Here is a 20,535-nt window from a genome sequence, read left to right on the forward strand (position 1 = left end):
TCCTATTTTTTTTTTTTTTAATTTCAAGACAGGGTCCAGCTAAATTGCCTAGACTAGCTTCAAACTTGGAATTCTTCTTCCTCAGCCTCCCAAGTAGCTGGGATCATAGGTGTCCACTACCATGCCCAGATAAAGAATGCTTTAAATAGTCAAGTGTACTTTATTTTACTCAAATGCAGTTCCATAAGTTCCTTTGTAGTGGACTATTTATTTATAAGCACCCTTTCACGTCAGACATGGTGACGCACACCTGTAATTCTGGCTAACCTGGGAAGCCGAGGGAGGAAGATTATGCTCGAGGCCAGCCGGAGAACAGCAAGACACTGTTGCAAAATTCACATGGAAAGGGCTGGACATGTTGCTACATGGTGGGGTGCTTGCCTAGCGCATATGAGGCCCAGCCTTATCCACCACGAAAACCAATAAAGAAACAATAACAACAAAAACAAAAATATCCTTTTATAGCTGCATAACAAAGAACCTGGCTGGATATAGGCACAGACTTGTAATCCCAGTGATTTGGAAGACTGAGGCATGAGGACCACAAGTTTGAGTTCAGCTTGAGCAGTTTAGTGAGACCCTTTCTCAAAATAAAAAAATTTAAAATTTTTTTTAAAAAAGAAAGGACTGGGGATATAGCTGAGTGGTAGAGCACTGGGGGGTTCAATCCCCATTCCTGAAAGAAAGAGAGAGAGAGAGAGAGAGAGAGAGAGAGAGACAGGAAGGAAGAGAGAGAGAAAGAGAGAAAGAAAGAGAGAAAGAAAGAAAGAGAAAGAAAGAAAGAAAGAAAGAAAGAAAGAAAGAAAGAAAGAAAGAAAGAAAGAAAGAAAGAAAGGAAGAAAGTTAGTGGGAGGGAGAAAGAAAGAGTGAAAGAAGAAGGAAGGGAGGAGAAAGAAAACGGAAGGAAGGAAGGAAGGAAGGAAGGAAGGAAGGAAGGAAGGAAGGAAGGAAGGAAGGAAGGAAACCTCACTCTTTCCTCCTATGGAGGCGGCAGGAGATGGGATCCCTAGAAGCTCATGCTCATGGGCAGGAGCCCATCCTCACCACAGTGAGAGCCACAGGCAGCTTCTTTCCTTGAATGCTCCTGCATCACAGAAAAGGGAACTGGGGGTCTTCTGTGTGCCTAGGCCAACTGTCCTGCCTGTGAGGAGGAATCAGGGCTCCCACACTCCCTCCACCATCGCCGCTGTCTGACACCCCCCCCCCCTTGCACTCACTGGGCTGTGTTCTGTCCCTGTGTCTGCCCCCGCCCCCCCCCCACTCACTGGGCTGTGCTCTGTCCCTGTGTCTGCCCCCGCCCGCCCCCCTTGCACTCACTGGGCTGTGCTCTGTCCCCGTTGGGGCATGGTGAGGAATTGGAATCCACTGCTGTTCCCAGCTTGGTGAATGGTGAGGGCCCAGGCTCCGTCCTGTCCTCAGGGGCAGCAGGAAGGCAGAGTCAGTCATGGACTGACTGATGCAAACAGTGGCTTTGAGAAGAAGAGACACAGATATCAGAGCCCACCAGACTGGCACCAGCAACCTGACCGTCTCCAGGACACAGATTCATTATTTGTACTCAGACAAAGGGCACAGAGCTCACGATTAGCATAATTGGTCCACATTCTCCCAGCCTCTGAGGACTTGCTGATTTTAATGGAAAGGAAAAGATGAGGGCTTGGGTCCTTCCTCCCCTAGGGAGAGAGCTGGCCTGCCACCTTTGGCTTCCCTTAAAACAAAATGTGATTCTTTCTTCAGTTTAGTTTATGACTCTTGACCTTGATATCTGTAAGTCCATCGTTTTCATCAACCACTTGAGGATGAACTGGGTTTTCTATAAAGAATCTGAGGCAAATTCCATGTTCCCAGTTAAGATTTATGTCTCTAAGAAAAAAATTTCTCCATTCTGTTTGGTAGTCTTTGCTTGGGAGTTTTGGTTTATATGCATGGAATATTTATGGGGGCTTCTGATTATTTACATAACAGCCCAAGTCCTAATTTTTCTTTTAAAAGTGTGATATTAGTATACTAGAAAAATGGCTATTGGTGAAAGAAATTAAAGCCACAAATAAATGAAACAATATTTCCTGTTCATAAAGTGGATGAACACAGTTAAAATGTCTACTAACCAAAGCAATCTACAGATTGAGTGCAATCCCAATCAAAATTCCCATAGCATTTTTTTAGAACAATTCTATTTTTTTTTTTTGTACTGGGGATTGAATTCAGGAGAACTCCACCATTAAGCCACATCCCCAGTCCTATTTTGTATTTTATTTAGACACAAGGTCTCACTGAGTTGCTTAGCGCCTTGTTGTTGCTTGAGGCTGGCTTTGAACTTGCAATCCTCCTGCCTCAGCCTCCCAAACTGTTGGGATTACAGGCATGTGCCATCATGCCCGGCACAATTCTAAAATTTATATGGAACGTGAAAGTCTCTTGATAGCCAAAACAATCTTGAGAAAAATGAACAAAAGTGGCAGTATCACACTTCCTGGTTTCTAGCTATATTATAAAGTTTCTGTAATCAAAAGAGTATGATACTGGCATGAAAACAGACACATCAACTCATGGGACTGAACAGAGAATGCAGAAATAAGCTCATGCATTTGAAGGTAGCTAGTCTTCGACAAGGATACCAAGAACACCCCCCGGGGAAGGAGGGCCTCTTGAAGGAATGGTGTGTGAAAACCTGGGCATCCACAGGCAAAGGAATGAGATGGGACTTACACAAAATTCAACTGGACTAGATTAAAGACTTAAAGGTAAGACCTGAAACCATAAAACCTCTGGTAAGAAGACACACGGTTGAACTTCCTTGACATTAGTCTTGGCAGTTTGGACTGGCCACCAAAATCAACTAAAGCAAAAATGTTTCAAGTGTGACTACATCAAACTAAAAATCTTTGTGGTTTGAGTTTTTGTTCATTTTTTTTTTCATCAAAGAAAATAATCAACAAAACAAAAATGAGTCCAGACGATAGGAGAAAGTACTTGCAAACCACATGTCTGACAAGAGGTTAATATCCAAAATATGTAAAAGAAACTTATACAACCCCAAAGCAATAAATGAGTAAGTAAATAACTGAATTTAAGAATAAGCAAAGGTCCTGAATAGGCATTTTTCCAAAACATACAAATAGCCAACAGGAATATGAAAATTTGCTTTGACATCATTCAACTTCGGGGCATGCAAATCAAAATCACAAAGAACTAGCCCCTCCCATCTGTTAGAATGCCTTTATGAATAAGACAGAAGATAACATGCCAATGAGGATGTGCAGAAAAGAAAACCCTTGCACACTGGTGGTCACCATGTAAATTGCTTCAGCCATAGTGGAAAACCATGTGGAAGTGCCTCGCAAATGTGAAACTAGAACAACGGTAGGAACCAGTAATCTCGCTTTGGGGTATATGTCCAAAATAAATAAAATGTGCATCTCAAAGAGGTCTCTGTACTCTCATGTCCTTGCAGCACTGTTCACAAGAACCAAGATGTGGAAAACACCTAGGTGTCTGTTGGTGGGTGAAAGGATAAAGAAAATACGGTGTGTATATATATAATATTCAATATATTTTCAGCCATAAACAAGAAAGAAATCTTGCTAAATGAAGTAAACCAGAAACAGAAGGAAACTTCTGATGATCTCACTTACATGTGGAATCCAAAAAAGTCAAACTCACAAAAATAGAGTAGAAAGGTGGTTGCTACCAGGTCAGGGTGGAAGATGGTGGTAAAAAGGAATAAATATTTATTTATGAAATGAAAGAATTCTGGAGCTTGATGCATAGTGGTGTCATCATAGGTAATTACGTTTTGATTACTTGAAATTTACTGAGAGCTGTGGAGTCGGCACAATGCCGCTCTTCTGTCTGGATTGTGGACGGGTTGATCGTGGAGGAGGGCCAGCGCTGTGCAGTGGATGTCCAGCTGGATACGGATTGTGTGCTTTGAGGGTCTTGGCTGGTGTAGTGGGAAGTTTGCCCCTTGGGATGGGAGAACAGGGCATCAGGAAATGGAGCCCACCTGCCAGTCAGGGAGTTGCTGTGTGTGTGTGTGGGGGGGGGGGAGAGCCACAGGGAAGGGTGCTGGGGTTAAAGTCCTGCTCATTCTCCCTTTACATTCACTAGGCAGATGACATTTCCTCACAGCCAATGAATATGCCACTGTTTGCACAACTTATTACTGTAAATGTCCCTAAATATTTAACTGTTAATCGTAAACCTGTTACCAAAACTTGTTCTGAATTTCTCATAAAAATGAAGTCTAAAAAAAAAAGGAAATTTACTGAGATCTTAAGTGTCTTCACCACAATACACACATGATCACATGAGGAGATAGACATGTTAATTAATTTGATGTATAAGTATATCAAATTATCACATTGTCTACCTTGAATTTGTATAAGTTTTGTTAACTTTGCTTCAATAAAGTTGGAAAATTGATTTTTTTTTCTTATCTATGATGTGTTACTTATAACTTGCTATTTCCCTTAATAACCTATGGTGTCACACAAGGCTGCAGTCACTCAAGAGTCTGCTGGGGAAGACCTGCTTCCAAGCTCACCCCTGTGGCTGGTGGAGGACTCAGTTCTTTGAGGGCTGTTGGACAAAGGCCACCCTTAGTTCTTTGCTGCATAGACTTCTGCATGAAGCAGATCACATAGGGCAGTTGGTTTCCATCAGAAAGAACAGATAGGTGGGGTAAAAGCAGAAAACCAGAAAGAAGCCAGTGTCTTTTTATACCCTAATCTCAAAAGTGACATCTGGTCCCTTCTGTCACATAGCATTGGTTGGAAGTAAATCGCCAGGTCTAGGACATGCTCAAAGAAATGGGTCTGCACAATGACTCCCACACAGGAGGTTGGATCTGTTAGAAACATGTCAGAAGCGGCCCACTACACACCTGGGTTTGACTCTTCTTATGATATCCCATCCTTCTTCCTGTAACTTGCATATGAGTCTGAAGGTATTCCCACAAGCAAGCCCCAAGGTTTCTTACATTTGAAATAGGCCTTAATGGTGTTCATTATTCATTAGCCTCCAGGTGTGGGAGAATCACTGTCGCAGATGTAAGAATAGCCAAACTGGAGTTCTGAATATCAGCTGTTATGGATTTGAGCCAAGTCATCTTCTTTTTGGTCTGAAGAAATAGCTTTAGTTAGTTTCTCTGGAATCCAAATCGGCTGCTGTTCTCCCTGTGGAAACACACAAACAGAACCCTGACTCCAGACAATCACTGGGTCAGGACCTTTCCATTGTCCTGTTAGAATATCCTTCCAAAGTACCTTGGGCTTATGTACATTTTTTGGACACATATGCCTTTCCACAGCACTAAGCCCTGATGAATCCAAATTTAAAAAGTTTAGAGTAAAAAGCATTATTTTAAGTTTATCTTTGGGGGATATATACCCCTTCCCAATTCCCTCTTTTTGCTTTAATAAGTACATTTTAATAGTTTGATGAGCTCTTTCAACTATGCCTTGTCCCTGTGGATTGTATGGGATTCCTTTAAACTTCTCTCTTTTACCTTTTTCTATCTTGAATGTCTGTATCTAATAGTTGTCTAGCTTTTTGCATTTTTTATCTGAAATACCTTTATTTGACATTTTTAACAATTTTTTATCTTGTTTCTATCTTCTAGTTTTTTCTAAGTTTTGTACATTCACCCTTAGTTGCTTTTTTTCCTCCTAGTTTTTTCTTTTGTTTTAGTTTTTTTTTTTTTGCTTCCTATTTTGTGGGTTTAAAATTTTTGTCTTTCTACATCTTTTCTATCTTTCTACATCTTCTCTATCTTTTTTTTTACCTTTCTGTACTTTAAAGTTTTCCACTTCGAATTTTTAATCTTTTTTATCCAAATTGTTTTTATTCTATTATCTTCCCATTTTCATGGGTTTTTTTAAAGTAATGCTTTTACAATTAACCAGGCTTCGAATGATGTAATTTTTACTCCTCCATGAAGGCATCTTAACCACCTTTAATTTAACCTTTTAAAGCCTTTTGCAACCTACTTAGACATTGTACAACTTTTTACTTTATCACACAAAGATTATCTCATCTAGAAACATTTCTTTTTCCTTTAACCTTTTATATTAAAATATATTGCCACATCTTGAAACTTTTTATATCTCTTTTCTAACCATTAACCCTTTTTGTAAATTCACATTCAGAAACAACCCTTATAAAATTTCTGAATTTAGACAAAATACTCCACTTTAATAAGATGAAATACTTTCATGTTTTTTTTTATGGTACTATAATACTATAATTGAAACCCAACTGAAACTTCTTATACTCTTTGTATATAAATTACACCTGATAGAATCTCAACTCTTAGTAACCTTCTTTCAGCAAAGACACAGACATAAAGCAATATTAAACTTTTTGTCCATTTACCAATTTATGAAAACACACATAATGTTTAAATATATTACCTCATGGAACTTAATAAGTAAAGAGTACTTGGTTTTATATTTAGTGGTTGATGTTTCAACACTTTAGCTTTGTAAATTAATCAGATGTCTGTAAAAACCAAGATCTTAGACAAGTGTAGTAACAGAACTAGCCATCTCTTTCTTGTTGAAGAAAAATCTTTTTGCAGGATACCATGATGGTCCCATTGTGATATATTCAACAACTCCTCTTTAAAAAGCCATGGGCTACATTTTTGTATTTTATCAACATATGTCCTAACTATTCTTGGTCTTACTGGGGTGCCTCCTTCCTCTAACAATTTCTCTTCCTCAGGGGCGAACAACTTCAAACTTTGAGCCAACCATTTTCCCCAGTTTGCCTGAGAAAGTTCTAGGGACAGGCAACTTGAAATAAAAACAAAATAAATCAAAACAAGAACACATTGTTTTTTGAAATGGTCACCCATTCTCTCGCTCTTCCTCAGGGGCAAGCAATTTCACTTACCTCCAAGCTTCAGGCGTTCCCCTACAGGCCACCAAATGCTGCAGTCTGGCTGGGCACAAATAATCGAGCCGTCACAAAGCCTTGTAGGTTCAAACAGCAACTCTTTATTCCCGAACTCTCACCAGCATTCTACACACGCTTCCTGGGAACACACTCCCTCCACTGGGCTCCGTGCGCCAATTCTCCCGGAATCCCACGAGAACTCAACGGGAACTCCAAAGTAGTGGGCACCAGGATCCGCAGGATCCACCCTAATCTTGGAGCCATCCTATTCCCAAATTATAGGTTGAGTTCAAAGTCCATATTTAATCCCTATTACAGCACTATTAGAATGCCTAATGAGGTAGGTATCAAGAACACATCATGAAATATCTTCAAATACTTTCAACGAGTCATGAAAGAAGGAATTAGTTGAAGTCCATAGGTTCAGATAGAACAATCAAAACTTGAGAGTGGATGATAAAGGGAGAAGGCTCTGCTAAGTTGAGGAAAGCAGACTTACTTTACACACTTGGAAACAGAACTGGGTTGTCATTCTGCTGAGTGGGTCACTGTCGTCTGGAGGGTTAAATGCAAGATGAGTGGCATCCACCCAAGGGTGAGATCGTAAAGAGATAACATGGGAGGGGCTAGTTGGATATTCTGTGAAGGTTTCATTTTCCTCTTTTCCCAGCAGATGCACCAGCTCTATGGAAGTGGAAACTGCACAAGTGAATCAGAATTCTTCCTCCTGGGCCTCTCAGATGGTGCTGAACTGCAGCCCGTCCTCTTTGGACTCTTCCTGTCCATGTACCTGGTCACAGTGCTTGGGAACCTGCTCATCATCCTGGCCGTCAGCCCTGACTCCCACCTCCACACCCCCATGCACTTCTTCCTCTCCAACCTGTCGTTGGCTGACATCTGCTTCTTCTCCACCACAGTCCCCAAAGATGCTGGTGAACATCCAGGCACAGAACAAAGACATCTCCTACACAGAGTGCCTGGCACAGGCATATTTTTTAAAAACATTTGCCGCAATGGATAATTTCCTACTGACCATGATGGCTTATGACCGGTTTGTGGCCATCTGTCATCCATTGAACTACACAGTCACCATGAATCCACGGTTCTATGTTCTTCTGGTCCTGCTGTCTTGGCTCATCATGTTCTGGGTGTCCCTGGTTCATATTCTACTGGTGAACCGCCTGACCTTCTCCGCTGTCACTGTTATCCCACATTTCTTCTGTGGACAGGCTCAGCTTTTCAAGGTGGCCACATCTGATACACTCATCAATAATATTTTTCTATATGTGAGCACCACTGTGCTGGGGTTTTTTCCTATGACTGGGATCCTCTTCTCTTACTTTCAGATTGTCTCCTCCTTATTGAGGATGTCCTCTTCTGTGGCCAAGTATTAAGCATTTTCCACCTGTGGGTCCCACCTCTGTGTGGTCGCCCTGTTCTATGGGACAGGCCTTGGGGTTCACCTCAGTTCTGCTGGGACCCATTCTTCCCAGAGAACCATGATGGCCTCAGTGATGTACACTGTGGTCACCCCCATGCTGAACCCCTTCATCTACAGCCTGAGAAATAAGGATGTGAAGGGAGCCCTGTGGAGACTCCTCAGCAGAGCAGGTTTTGGCCCTTGATGGATGGATAACTGACCTCAGAATTAGTGGAAAATATATTTCATAATTCAAATGTGAACTTGACTACCTAGGCTTATTTTTTTTCCTTGAGTGAATGATTAATTGCTTTCATTCCCTATGACTTTGCTTCTTTATATTTTTTGTGTGTATTTCACCCTATTTACTGCTTTAATGATCCATTTCATTTCTCTTCCCTAAACATGGTCCATAAGTTTTCTTACAGGAATTTCTGAATTTTCCAACTTGACATAGAATCTACATCAATGGGGCTGCGGTTGTGGCTCAGTGGTAGAATGCTTGTGTAGCATGTGTGAGGTACTGGGTTTGATTCTCAACACTGCATATAAAAAATAAAATACAGATCCATCAACATCTAAAAAAAAAATAAGAACCCACATCAAGTGCTAACATGGGTTCCTCAAAACTTATGAATGTTCTTCACCTGAACATCAATGTATTGTTTTCCCTAGCGGTGAAATGAAAACCATCAAAGTGCTTATCACGTCTGTCCTGTGCTTGTTGATCTTCATGTTTGATTTTACTTATCCTGCAAAGAGTTCTTTGATGTATTTTCTCTCATGCACATAATTTCTTAAGGGAACAGACTCTCCATGGGTGCGTGAGAGCAAGTCTGCACTGAGCACACCCTTCTCCCTCTACTACTTTGGCTACAATGATTGTAATGTGAACTTGACATTCCAATTTCATGAATGTGGTGATACAATGCCTCATCTTGCTTCCCTCCTTGTGATCTTGCCCTGTTCCTTTCTTCCTTCCTTCCTTTCCTGTTTCCTCCTTGATTTTGGCCATCTCATGAGTGAATCTTAACTATTTATCTTCTTTCTATGGTGAAATAATTTTTTTCCTCCAGAGTACACTATAAGCTGCTCATCCATCCATGCACTGATGGACACCTGGGTGATTTGAATGGTCCTGTGGGAATGGTCCTGCCTCCTGTGGGCACTCACAATAGTGTTCAGAGCTCGGGGACAGGTGTGTGCTGCATTGATAATGCTTGGATAGATAAAGACTGCACACACGGGGGTGGTCCCGTACTTCAGTCTGTCTAGTGATGTCACACCAATGCTGATTTATGTAAGTGACTCTATGTGTTTGCACAATGACAAAACTGTCCAACTGTGCACTTCTCAGCACATACCCTTGGTGCTCAAGCATGCGAGACTCTATGTTCAGTTGCTTGGATAAAATGTACACAGGAAGGAGATACTGGGTAATAAGGCAATGGTAGGTACAACTTAATGAAGAATCACCAAACTGCTTTTCATTGTAGCTGGCACGTTTCATGTCTAGTGTGGGAGGTTCAGGCCTCTTTACCTTGCTGCCAAAACTCATCATCTTCAATTTGATGTAAATTAAGGCTTTCTATTGGCTATGAAGCAATCTCATGTTGCTTTGGATTTGCATTTCCCTGTAACTAATTGAGCATCTTTTTTAGGGGCTTGTTGGCAGTTGATGTATCTTTTGTGGGGAAATGTCTTACGGAGTCAATGCTCATTTCGTAATTAAGCAGGTTGTAGCTTTGTTTCTCACCTGTAAGAGTTCATGACATGGTCTAGATACCACCCTTATCATATATGGTTTTAGCAATATTTCCCCCTTCTATATGATTTTTCCCATGTGTCCACTTGGAAGCTTATTGTTGATGATTAGCTAATCAGCTGTTCATCAAATCTATCTCAAATTTGGTGACTCTGACTGCTAACTCCCTAACTTCTACCCCAAAGCTGACCTGGTCACCATCTTCTGAGTTCTGCTGTTAGATCCACCTCTAAGTGAGCTCTGGCAGTGCTTGTCTTCCTATGGCTGGCCCTGTCACTTACATCATGTCACACTGGCTCCTCCATAATGCATCAAATACCCAGATTATTTTACTTTTCATGCACAGTGGTATTTCATTGTATATGTATAGCATATTTATTTATTTTCATGATAATAAACATTAATGGCGATTCCCTACATTAATTATTGTGAGTATTGCTGCCATGATGATAGATTTGTACATCTACTTTGACATTCCAATTTCATGCACATTATACAGATGTGCAGTAATGGGATTACTGGATCTTATGGTAGTTGTATTTTAAATTTGAAGGAACCTGCATAATGTTTCCCATAATTATTACACTGATTTATGTAGCCCAATATTGCAGTCAGAGGTCCCTTTTCTCCATATTCTCACAAACATGTTTTGTTCTGGTTTTTGAGATTAAACTTTCTAACTGGTGTGACCTGATGTCTCATTGTGGTTTTCTTTATGATTACCCAGATGATCTGTGATGCTGAGTCGTTCTTCATAAATCTGCTGAACATTTTTATATTCTTTTGGAAAATGGCTAATATTACCACCCTGCAGATCCAGCCTTCACCACCATGGACAGAAACTCTATTCAAACCATAGAGCATTGTTTAAAGGGAAAGTTTTTGATTTTGTGGGTTTTTTTTTTTTTTTTTGGAATCCATGATGCTTAACCATTGAGCCACATTTATATTTTATTTAGAGACAGGGTTTTGTTGAGTTGTTTAGGGCTCGATAAGTTTCTGAGGCTGGCTTTGAACTCACGATCCTCCTGCCTCAGCCTCCCTAGGAGCTGAGATTACAGGTGTGAGCCACCAAGCCCAGAAAAAAATAAAGTTCAAGAATGCTTCGTTAGACTGGCCTGATGGTACACGTCTGTAATCACAGTGGCTTGGGAGGCTGAGGCAGGAGTATCACAAACACGAAACCAGCTTCAGCAAGTTTTCAAGGACCTAAGCAAATTTGGAGAGCCTGTCTCAAAATAAAAAATAAGAGTAAAAATAATTAAAAGGGTTCGGGATGTGGCTTAGTGGTTAAGCCTCCCAGGGTTCAATATCCACTGTGGAAAGAAGAAAGAAAAGGAGGGAGGGAGGGAGGGAGGGAGAGTTTTTGAATATGATTTTCCAAAATTTTATTAAGGATTTTTTTCATCTAGATTCATCATGGATATTGGTCTGATGCTTTCTTTCCTTGATATGCCCTTGGTATTGGTATCAGAGTGATACTGACTTCTTCATAGAATGAATTTGGCAGTGTTCCCACCCTTTGTATTTTACAGAATGATTTGAGGAGGACTGGTGTGTGTTCTTCCTTAGAGGTCTGGTAGAACTTGATTGAGAATCCATCTGATACTCAGCTTTTCTTTTTTTTAGAAAATAGAACAAACATTTCTGAAATTTATTTGGAAGAATGAAATAGAGATTCCTAGCAATTAAAGTAGAAACTTTGCAACTGTTAGAGTATACACAGGCATGACACCCCCAAAAATGGCATAAGCACCAACCTCCTTAATTAATGGCCATTTTATTAATTGGGTTATTTGAGGGCTTTGATGTTTTTTGAGTTCTTTATATATTCTGAATATTAATCCCCCTTTGGAGGAGCAGCTGCAAAGAATGTTTTGCATTCTGTAGTCTCTTTACTATGTAGAAGATGTGCACAGCTTCCTTTGCTATGCAGAAGATTTTTAGTTTGATGCCATCCCACTGATCGATTATTTATTTATTTTGCACATTTGGTTCTTGTTAGGGAAGTTGGCACTTGTGCCAACATTCTGGCATTTTTCAATATTTTTCTTTTTCTTTTTTTTCAGTCACAGGATTGAATTCAGGGTTGTTCTACCACTGAGCTACATGCCCAGGTGTTTCTACTTTTTATTTTGAGACAGAGTCTCACTATATTACCAACTCTTGCCTCCACCTTGTCTAGACTGTCCCTGAACTTGTGATCCCTCTGCCTCAGCTTCCAGAGCAGCTGTGTGCTACTGTGTGCTACTGTGCCTGGCTACACCTTCATTACTTACAGAGCATTCAAGTTCTACCCTTAATTCTATGAGTCCATCTCATAGGTGCTGTTAGAGAAAAATCCTATTGAATATTCATGATATAATAAGTAAATAAAATATATTTTGTCTCTCCAGATTTCTTGGAGATCTTTTTGTGCTCTGGACACCGAACAAGATTTGACTAAGGATGATTCTTAATCCTTAGATTTGTTAAGAAACTGGAGATGGAGTAAAATGTTCCTGAAGGGAAGCTGGGTACTTTGGAGTCCACACCTGAGAGAATAATGGTTTTAGGAGAAAACAAACAAACAAACAAACAAACAAACAAACCTGCAGGGCTGGGTGACTACATGCCTGTAATCCCAGTTATCAGGAGGCTGAGGCAGGAAGATTCCAAATTCAAGGACAGGCTGGGCAAGTTATCGATGTCTTATCTCAAAGTGAAATTAATAAAAAATAAAAAGGGCTGGGGTCTGCCTCTGGGGTCCCTGCCTAGGCACCAGGAAAGTGCACAAGTGAAAGCATTGCCCCCTTGCCTCTTTGCCATACCACTTCCTGAGCAAACTAGGTCATTACAATGGAATTTCTGAAGACTGGGCTCTATTATCTTTGCTTCTCCAAATGGGGGACCAAACAGCATTGCACTGGGAGCCCAGAGGGGCAAGGATGTTTATGTTGTTTATGCTCCACTCTGCTTCTTTAGGTTGGCTCAGTGTTCAATAGCCAGCATCAGGGAAAAAACAAAAAAGGAAAAAAATTCCAATCAGGTTTAAGATATGGGGCTGGGGTAGGTAAAAGGCATGGATGGTAAACATGGCAGAATAGATCACTCCTCTCACCCCCAAGAGGGAACCTCTCCAGAAAGACCATCAAAACAGCAATTTATTTAATAAGAAGTTAGAGGATTAACCCCCCCTTCCCCCATTTGCAGTTCAATATTCACTTATCCCAGGCCACAGGGAAATGCCCCCTGGGCCACCCGGGTGTTGCTCTGACCAGGTGTCCTTGCCCCTCTGGGCTCCCAGTGCAATGCTTTTTGGTCCCCCATTTGGAGAAGCAAAGATAATAGAAATTCCATTGTAATGACCTAGTTTGCTCAGGAAGTGGTGTGGCAAAGAGGCAAGGGGGGCCAATGCTTTCACTTGTGCACTTTCCTGATGCCTAGGCAGGGACCCCAGGGGCAGAAAAAAGGGAAATCAAATACACATTTTGGCTCCGAACAGGGCTTTCCCAGCCCCTCTGTCGTTTATGCTCCACTCTGCATCTTTAGGTTGGCTCTCCTGTCTCCCCACCTCTCATCTCCTGGGCCTCCCCTTCATCGCTCCCTCACCACCCACTTGAACGCTTCCCCAGAGGATGTAGCACATCTGCAGAGCATCTCCCCCAGGCGAGCACTGAGCTAGATAAGCACATCAAGAGGTGGGAGGAAGAGAAGTCCAGACCTGACCACACGGGCAATGTGAGAGCGCCCGTCTCATGCAGTCCAGTTTTCTACAAGTACAGCAGAGGCCAAAGAGAGAGTGGTCCTCGCTGCCTGGGGCGGTCAAAGAAGATTTGGGGACAATCTATGAAAGGAAAGGCAGGCGTGTTTCAAATGAATAAGGGAGAAAGAGGGCTCTCAGGGAAGAGGACAGGTAAGTACAAAGACTCAGATCCATGACACTGCACAGGAGGCTCCTGGGATTGTAAGATGCTGATTTTCAGTGAAGTTCATACAGTGTTTCTTAAGTTTGACCAGATAATATTTTGAGAGCATCCAAGACTCTCACTCCTCAAGTGAATCATCAGGGTTTTGATCACAATCATCACTGCACCCACCGACATTTCCCAGGTGCTCAAGGCTCTAGGAAGGTGGAGCCTGGGCCGCTCTCCTTTGTATTCTTGGTCTAACCTCTGCCTGACAGAGTGGACTCTTGCATAAGTGCAGAATAAGGTAAATATGAAGAGACACGAAGAGAGTCATTTAGATGTATTCAGGTATCTAAAGACTCTCACAGCTGAGAGAAACCATCTTCAGAGAGAGGAACTAGGACTGTGTAGACTGAACAGAAGTGCACTTCAACTCAAGAAAAGAAAACTTCCTCTTACATGTGAATGAAGTTCCAGAAGACCTTCTCTGAGTTTAGAAACTTCCTTCTGTGACAGATAGCTAATATTCACACAGAAATTAAGGTTTATTTTTTTAATGAGCAAAATAAAAGGTAGAAGGCTTTCAATCATCAGTACTGTGAAGATAAATAAATAAATAAACCTGAAAAAATGCCTTGACTTAAAAGAAATTTAAGAACCTCCACAAACAAAAAGAAATTTAAGAACCTCCACAAACATGCAGGGCATATTTAGAATGCACAGTGGAGGGTCTGATTTGACCTTTAGCATATGGAGGCATGCAGGATGCCTTGGTCTTCATGGTGTAGGTAGAGAAACATATTGGGAGAGGACTGGAGATGTTACTATAATAACAGAGGTATTTCCTATGAAAAATTTGCATAGTATTCTGTGAATCCAACTTGAGACAGAAGAGAGTTTGTTTCATGACACTGGTCAATGGCATAAAGACTATAAGTTACCATTACATTCTGCAACTCCCACTGATATCTCTCTCTCTCTCTCTCTCTCTTCCCATGACCAAAGCTGCAAGGCATAAATGAGGTATTGGTGAGGATGATGGCTCTTTCTCAGAAATTAAACAACAGAGGAGGAATCTCCATGGGTCAGAGACAATGCAAAGAATTCTGCACAGCATGGAACAGTTATTTAAAGACGAGTCATTGCAGGTGCTGGTGGTCAGAGCACAGAAAAGAGGGCAGTATTAGAGAGATGTTGGTCAGCTGAAGAACACAAAAATGCTTAAACATCAGGCTCATGAGTGAATAGTTTTTAAATGTATGGCACATTTCTGTTTTAACTATGCTTTCCTCTTTCTAGCCAATGTCCATGAGCTATATGGAACCAGGGAACCAAACAGCTACTTCAAAATTCATCCTTCTGGGACTGTGGGAAGATAAGGCCCTGCAGCCTCTCCTGTTTGGGCTGTTCCTGTCCATGTACCTGGTCACCATCCTGGGGAACCTGCTCATCATCCTGGCCGTGAGCTCTGACTCCCACCTCCACACCCCCATGTACCTCTTCCTCTCCCACCTGTCCTTCGTGGACATCTGTTTTACCTCCACCACGGTCCCCAGGATGTTAGCGAACGCCCAGGCACAGAACAAAGCCATCACCTATGAAGCCTGCATTACTCAGGTGTACTTTTTCATGATTTTTTCTGGGTTGGATAGTTTGCTACTGACTGTGATGGCGTATGACCGCTTCGTGGCCATCTGTCACCCGCTACGCTACACAGTCATCATGAACCCTCGCCTTTGTGGTTTTCTGCTTCTGCTTTCTTGGCTAATCTGCCTGACATATTCTTTGCTGCAGAGTTTAATGGTTTTGAGGGTGTCTTTCTGCAAAGAAACAGAAGTCCCCCACTTCTTCTGTGAACTTGCTCAGATCCTCAAGCTGGCCTGCTCAGACACCCTTGCCAATGATGTCCTGCTGTATTGTGTAACTGGCCTTCTGGGCATTATTCCCCTGTCTGGGATTCTTTTTTCTTATGCTAGAATTATCTCCTCCATAGTGGGCATTTCATCTGCTGGAGGTAAGTATAAAGCCTTTTCCACCTGTGGGTCTCACCTCTCAGTGGTTTCCTTGTTCTATGGTGCAGGCCTTGGGGTCTACCTCACTTCTGGAACAGCCCATCCATCCAGAAAAGGTTCAATCGCCTCGGTGATGTACACTGTGGTTTCTCCCATGCTGAACCCCTTTATCTACAGCCTCAGGAACAGGGAACTGAAGGGAGCTCTGAGGAGACTTCTTCAGCCGAGGAGCTTGCTCTCAGAGAGATAATGCAAGTCAAAGATAAACAACAGAAATTCAGAGAGCTGATGGCTGTTGTGTCTGCACCAGTTCCATCCCTCTATATTCTGAAGACAGAAAAGAAACACTACTCTTGAAATACTAGAAGAAAATATTCTGGAACTGAAGACAACTTGAAGCAGCACATCAAAAGGCTCAGTATCCATCAAGGACAATGAATGATGGGCAACCAATAACTAGGAAAAATCCCTTACCAACAGAACAGAGTTGAGAAAACTAACTAGTAAGGGCAGATTAGGCTGTAGGTGGCACAGGGCTGAGTGCATGCATCCCATCTTGACTCATGGCACCAAGGAAGTCACATAGGAGAGGAGTGCCCTATCCTAGCCTCAGCCTTCTGAAGAGGCACGTGGAGTATAGCACAGAACTCTCTTGGAAACTATGGATTGAACCAGGAAATGGCCCCCAATAAGAACTCTCCTCCAACAGGGAGCAGAGAGGACAAAGCTTCCTTTTCACATGGTTCGGCTCCATGGGGAGATGCTCTTGAACTGAGAGCACAAAACTAAAACCCTCTTGGGTTGGCTTGAGGACTGCTGTATGCTCTTGGGGAGCACTGGGTTGGACTGGGGCAGAGTCAATGTGAGTCCTAACTCTGCCATTTACCAGGATGTCTACCCTGTCAGCACAAAATGTGAAGTGTCTACAGATTCTCAACAAGTGGTGGGGACATATTTATGAACACAGTACTTTTTTACTAAGTAGTGCTCTGCCTTGGACCCTGTATGTCACACCTCCAGCACATGTCTGAAGGTGAGATACAAACTGATTGCTCCAGAAGAAAAAAAGACTGATTCAGTCCATTTCCAACCTTCCAGCCACTCTAGGGAAGCCTTTGCCCTAGTGACCTGAGCTGAATTAGGAGGGCTCCAAAAGATGACTATCCTTATTAGCCTGAAGTGGTATTGATAGTCCCCCATTTCTCCCTCAACTGCATTCTATTGTTACTCTATCCCAGGGCTTCTGAACCTGGGCAGATATTGTGAACATGCATGTGGTGCAGGCTGTCCTGTGCATTGTAAGACATTTAGCAACTCTGTGTCCTCAAGTCATTAGATTCTAGTAGCAACCTCCCCACTCTTTCCCTGTTAAACCATGACTATCCCAAATGCCCCCTGAACATTGCCAGAAGTCCTCTTGGGGCAAAATCTACCCTGGATGAGAACCACTGATTATCATGAATTGGAAGAGTCAAGGAAAGGGAAATGTAGGGAAAATTCAATGAGGGGAAGATCCTGGTTGTCCTAAGACCCAGAACACAGTAGACCCAAAAGACTGACTTCTAGTCAAGCATCCTTGGGTACAGGAGGCCTCAGGTCTGGAGTAGAAGAAACACCAAACCACATTTGTTGAATAAGTTGAAGAACATTTTTAGTTATTTCACACCCCCAAGAACCTTGAAACAGGACCCTTATCTGTTATATAAATAAGTCCTTAGAATCTAAATAAAGTTCTAAATAAATTTTTGCTAAACTGGAGGTTTCTGTGTGCCCATTACCTCAATTTATTAACCTGTTTCACACCTCATCCTGGGAGGCAGTACCCCACCTCCATTTGGAAAAAAGGACAAAGTAGCAATCATTGGCCTGCTGATATCAGAACATCTCCACTGTCTGAGCAAAAGGCAAACCTTTCCTATGGATTTTGCCTCCAAGTATATTTTTGGAAAAGATATGTGTCTTTCTGCTGATCTTTCTTCTTCTTGGAGGGGTTCTGCAGGAAGTTAAGTCCCAGGAGCCTACAAGGTGCAATTCCTTGTAGGAGTTAAAGGACCAAGGGATATTGTAGCACAGACGTGGCTCAATTTCCAAAGCCTTCATTTAGGGATGCGGACCCACTATCCTTTTGTCCCATTTATGGCCAAATTTAACTCCACCCAGGACCATCACCTAACTTTACCATAAAACCTATTTCAAACCAGAAAAAAGACCTAGAGATAGAAACATATAGGAGGGAAAGTCATGGTCTTCCAACTCTGAGTCAGACTTTTCCACTGAAAAAGAGAAGACTTCTGTCAATCAATCATATGAGATACCATCCACAGACAATTCCCTTCCTATGTCCAATGACCAGAAATTAAAAGGGGGGGGGGGCTCTAATGTCTCTAAATAAATGAATGACAGTCCTCATGTAGAACCTGCATGGAAAGTGCATTTTGGGACCTTACAGTGCAGAAGCATGGGGGTCACCAATTAGAGCTTACAGGGTTCACTCTGTCCCAGGAGCAGACAAGACTCTAGAAAATTAGTCAGATTTATACATTTGAAGCTTTTTAGGAATTAAATCTAATCCCAGTGTCTGAGTAGCTTTATAAAGAATTTCAATCTCATATAAAATAAGGGGCTTTCTATGGACAACTCACTGACCAGTTTTTCAGAACTGCAAACCAAATTTCCTTCCATCTGTGCAGTTTTGTCCCTATCCCTAGAATTCTCTATGCAGAATTTCTACACATAGTTACCAAAGAAACTCTGGGCTCCAAATAGTGCTCTATTTCTACATCTCCCATGAGAGAACATGGGGACTTCACTGTGAGCTCTTCCAGGTTACCACATGGATGGGAAGATAAAGGATGGGGGATAGTGGGAAAGGAAGCTAGTGGTTAGAAACCAGACTTTGATTCTTCATAGGAAAACATGGTTTGGGCTGTTCAATAATAAGACACCTGAGGACACTTCTGGGGGCTCCCTAACTTGATTGTGGGGATAGTTTCATTTAGGTCCAAACTTGCCAAGTTGAACACTATAAATATGCACTGTTTCCTATATGTCAACTGCATCTCAAGAAAACTGTTCCCTCTCACTTGGACTTTTACAATAAAAGTACACGGACATTGTGGCAGATGCAAAATGAACCTCCACTCCATTTCTTCTCCATATCCATGTCCCTTCCACTCTGGGATCACCACCTGATTACACTGGCCCATACAGAGTAGGTGAACTTGACACAAGCAGGGGCCTGAAAACCAGGGGAGCCTTGGGCAGTGTGTGCACAGGCCCTACTTGGACTGCTGGAGGATAAGCCAGGAGCGGAGACCAAGTAACCGTCCACTCAACCTGGTAACACCCTGCAGATGCCAGTGCAAAAAACTCTCCAGCTGAGTGTGACCTTAATTGCCAATCAAACAGTGAAAAATTACACAAATGCTTGTTACTGGGGAATGAACTCGGGCACTTTCCCTCTGAGCTATGAGCTACACATACAGTCTATTTTTTTTTTTTTCCATGTCGAGACATAGTCTCCCTAAGTTGCTGAGAGGCTGGCCTTGAACCTGTGATCCTCCTACCTCTGCCTCCCTACTCCCTGGGATTACAGGTGTGTTCCTTCTACTCTTGGCCAAATAGTTGTTTTAAACTGCTGTTCTAGATGGCTTGATATGTGACACAAGTTAACAGAAACAGGTCCCCTTCAATCCATCTCCCAAGAAAGAACAGTGGTTACCTTGCTAAACTGAAAATCTCATGAAATGCCAATGGATTCTCATCAACTTCCAATTAACATTTGTGACTAATATGCACTCATGTGCCACAAATGTGTGCTGACAGGAAGGACTGCCTGCATGGCACATCATCACAGAGGTCCCGCAGGATCATATTGCCTGGTGTTCGAGTACCCCTGATGCTTACAATGATGAAATCACTTGCACCCAAGAACACATTTTCCTGAACAAATCCCCAATGTTAAGTGACACATGTACTGTTGGTGCATGCTGTATATGAACTATCCTGTCTTAACCCTCCAGCTTTATCTCCTACTCCAATGATCCTTTTATCTCAAGAACCTGAAGTCATTTTTTTCTGGGCCTCTGCATTCAAGACTGACATAACCACTAAATTCTGTTCCTGAATCGCTTAATAAGCCTCTCACTTAGCTTGTGTCACCTTCCCTACAGGCTGATTGTCCCCATTCAACATCCCCTTCTTGGGGTCTCCTGAATGGACTAGCCCTAATAGCTGTTACTGTTCACTTCTGCTCCCAGACCCTTACTTGGTTAAGGACAGGAACATGTCTTATTGATCTCTTTCTTCCCAACACCTAAGTATAAGGAACACCATGAAACTCATGATGTATACATAGGTTTCCCACAGAGGAAAATATTTGAATGGATTGAAACTTCTTTAAATGTTACACGAGACAGAGACGGCCTTGCTGGAGTGGCTCCAGGAACTGAAAATGAGACAAGAAGATTGGGTTAATTAAAAGTCCCCTCCAGAGAGCAAGATCCCTTGTCCTGAGTGCTGGCAGGGAAGTGCAATGATAAGCAAGAG

At 42.1% G+C, this 20,535-nt stretch overlaps 1 protein-coding gene and 1 pseudogene across 1 annotated transcript; both read left to right on the forward strand.

The window, feature by feature from the left end:
• The first annotated feature begins 7,516 nt into the window (after positions 1 to 7,516).
• LOC144253930 (olfactory receptor 7D4-like) lies at positions 7,517 to 8,525 on the forward strand (annotated as a pseudogene).
• Positions 8,526 to 15,292: 6,767 nt separating this feature from the next.
• LOC113176751 (olfactory receptor 7D4-like) lies at positions 15,293 to 16,237 on the forward strand. The gene has a single exon (XM_026381277.2). The coding sequence runs from the start codon at positions 15,293 to 15,295 to the stop codon at positions 16,235 to 16,237; it is 945 nt and encodes a 314-aa protein (XP_026237062.2).
• Positions 16,238 to 20,535: the final 4,298 nt, after the last annotated feature.

This window comes from Urocitellus parryii, chromosome 3 (assembly GCF_045843805.1).
Source record: "Urocitellus parryii isolate mUroPar1 chromosome 3, mUroPar1.hap1, whole genome shotgun sequence".
NCBI lineage: Eukaryota > Metazoa > Chordata > Mammalia > Rodentia > Sciuridae > Urocitellus > Urocitellus parryii.

Coding starts and splice junctions, on each gene's coding strand:
- LOC113176751 (XM_026381277.2), top strand. CDS start 15,293: ATGGAACCAGGGAACCAAACAGCTACTTCAAAATTCATCCTTCTGGGA.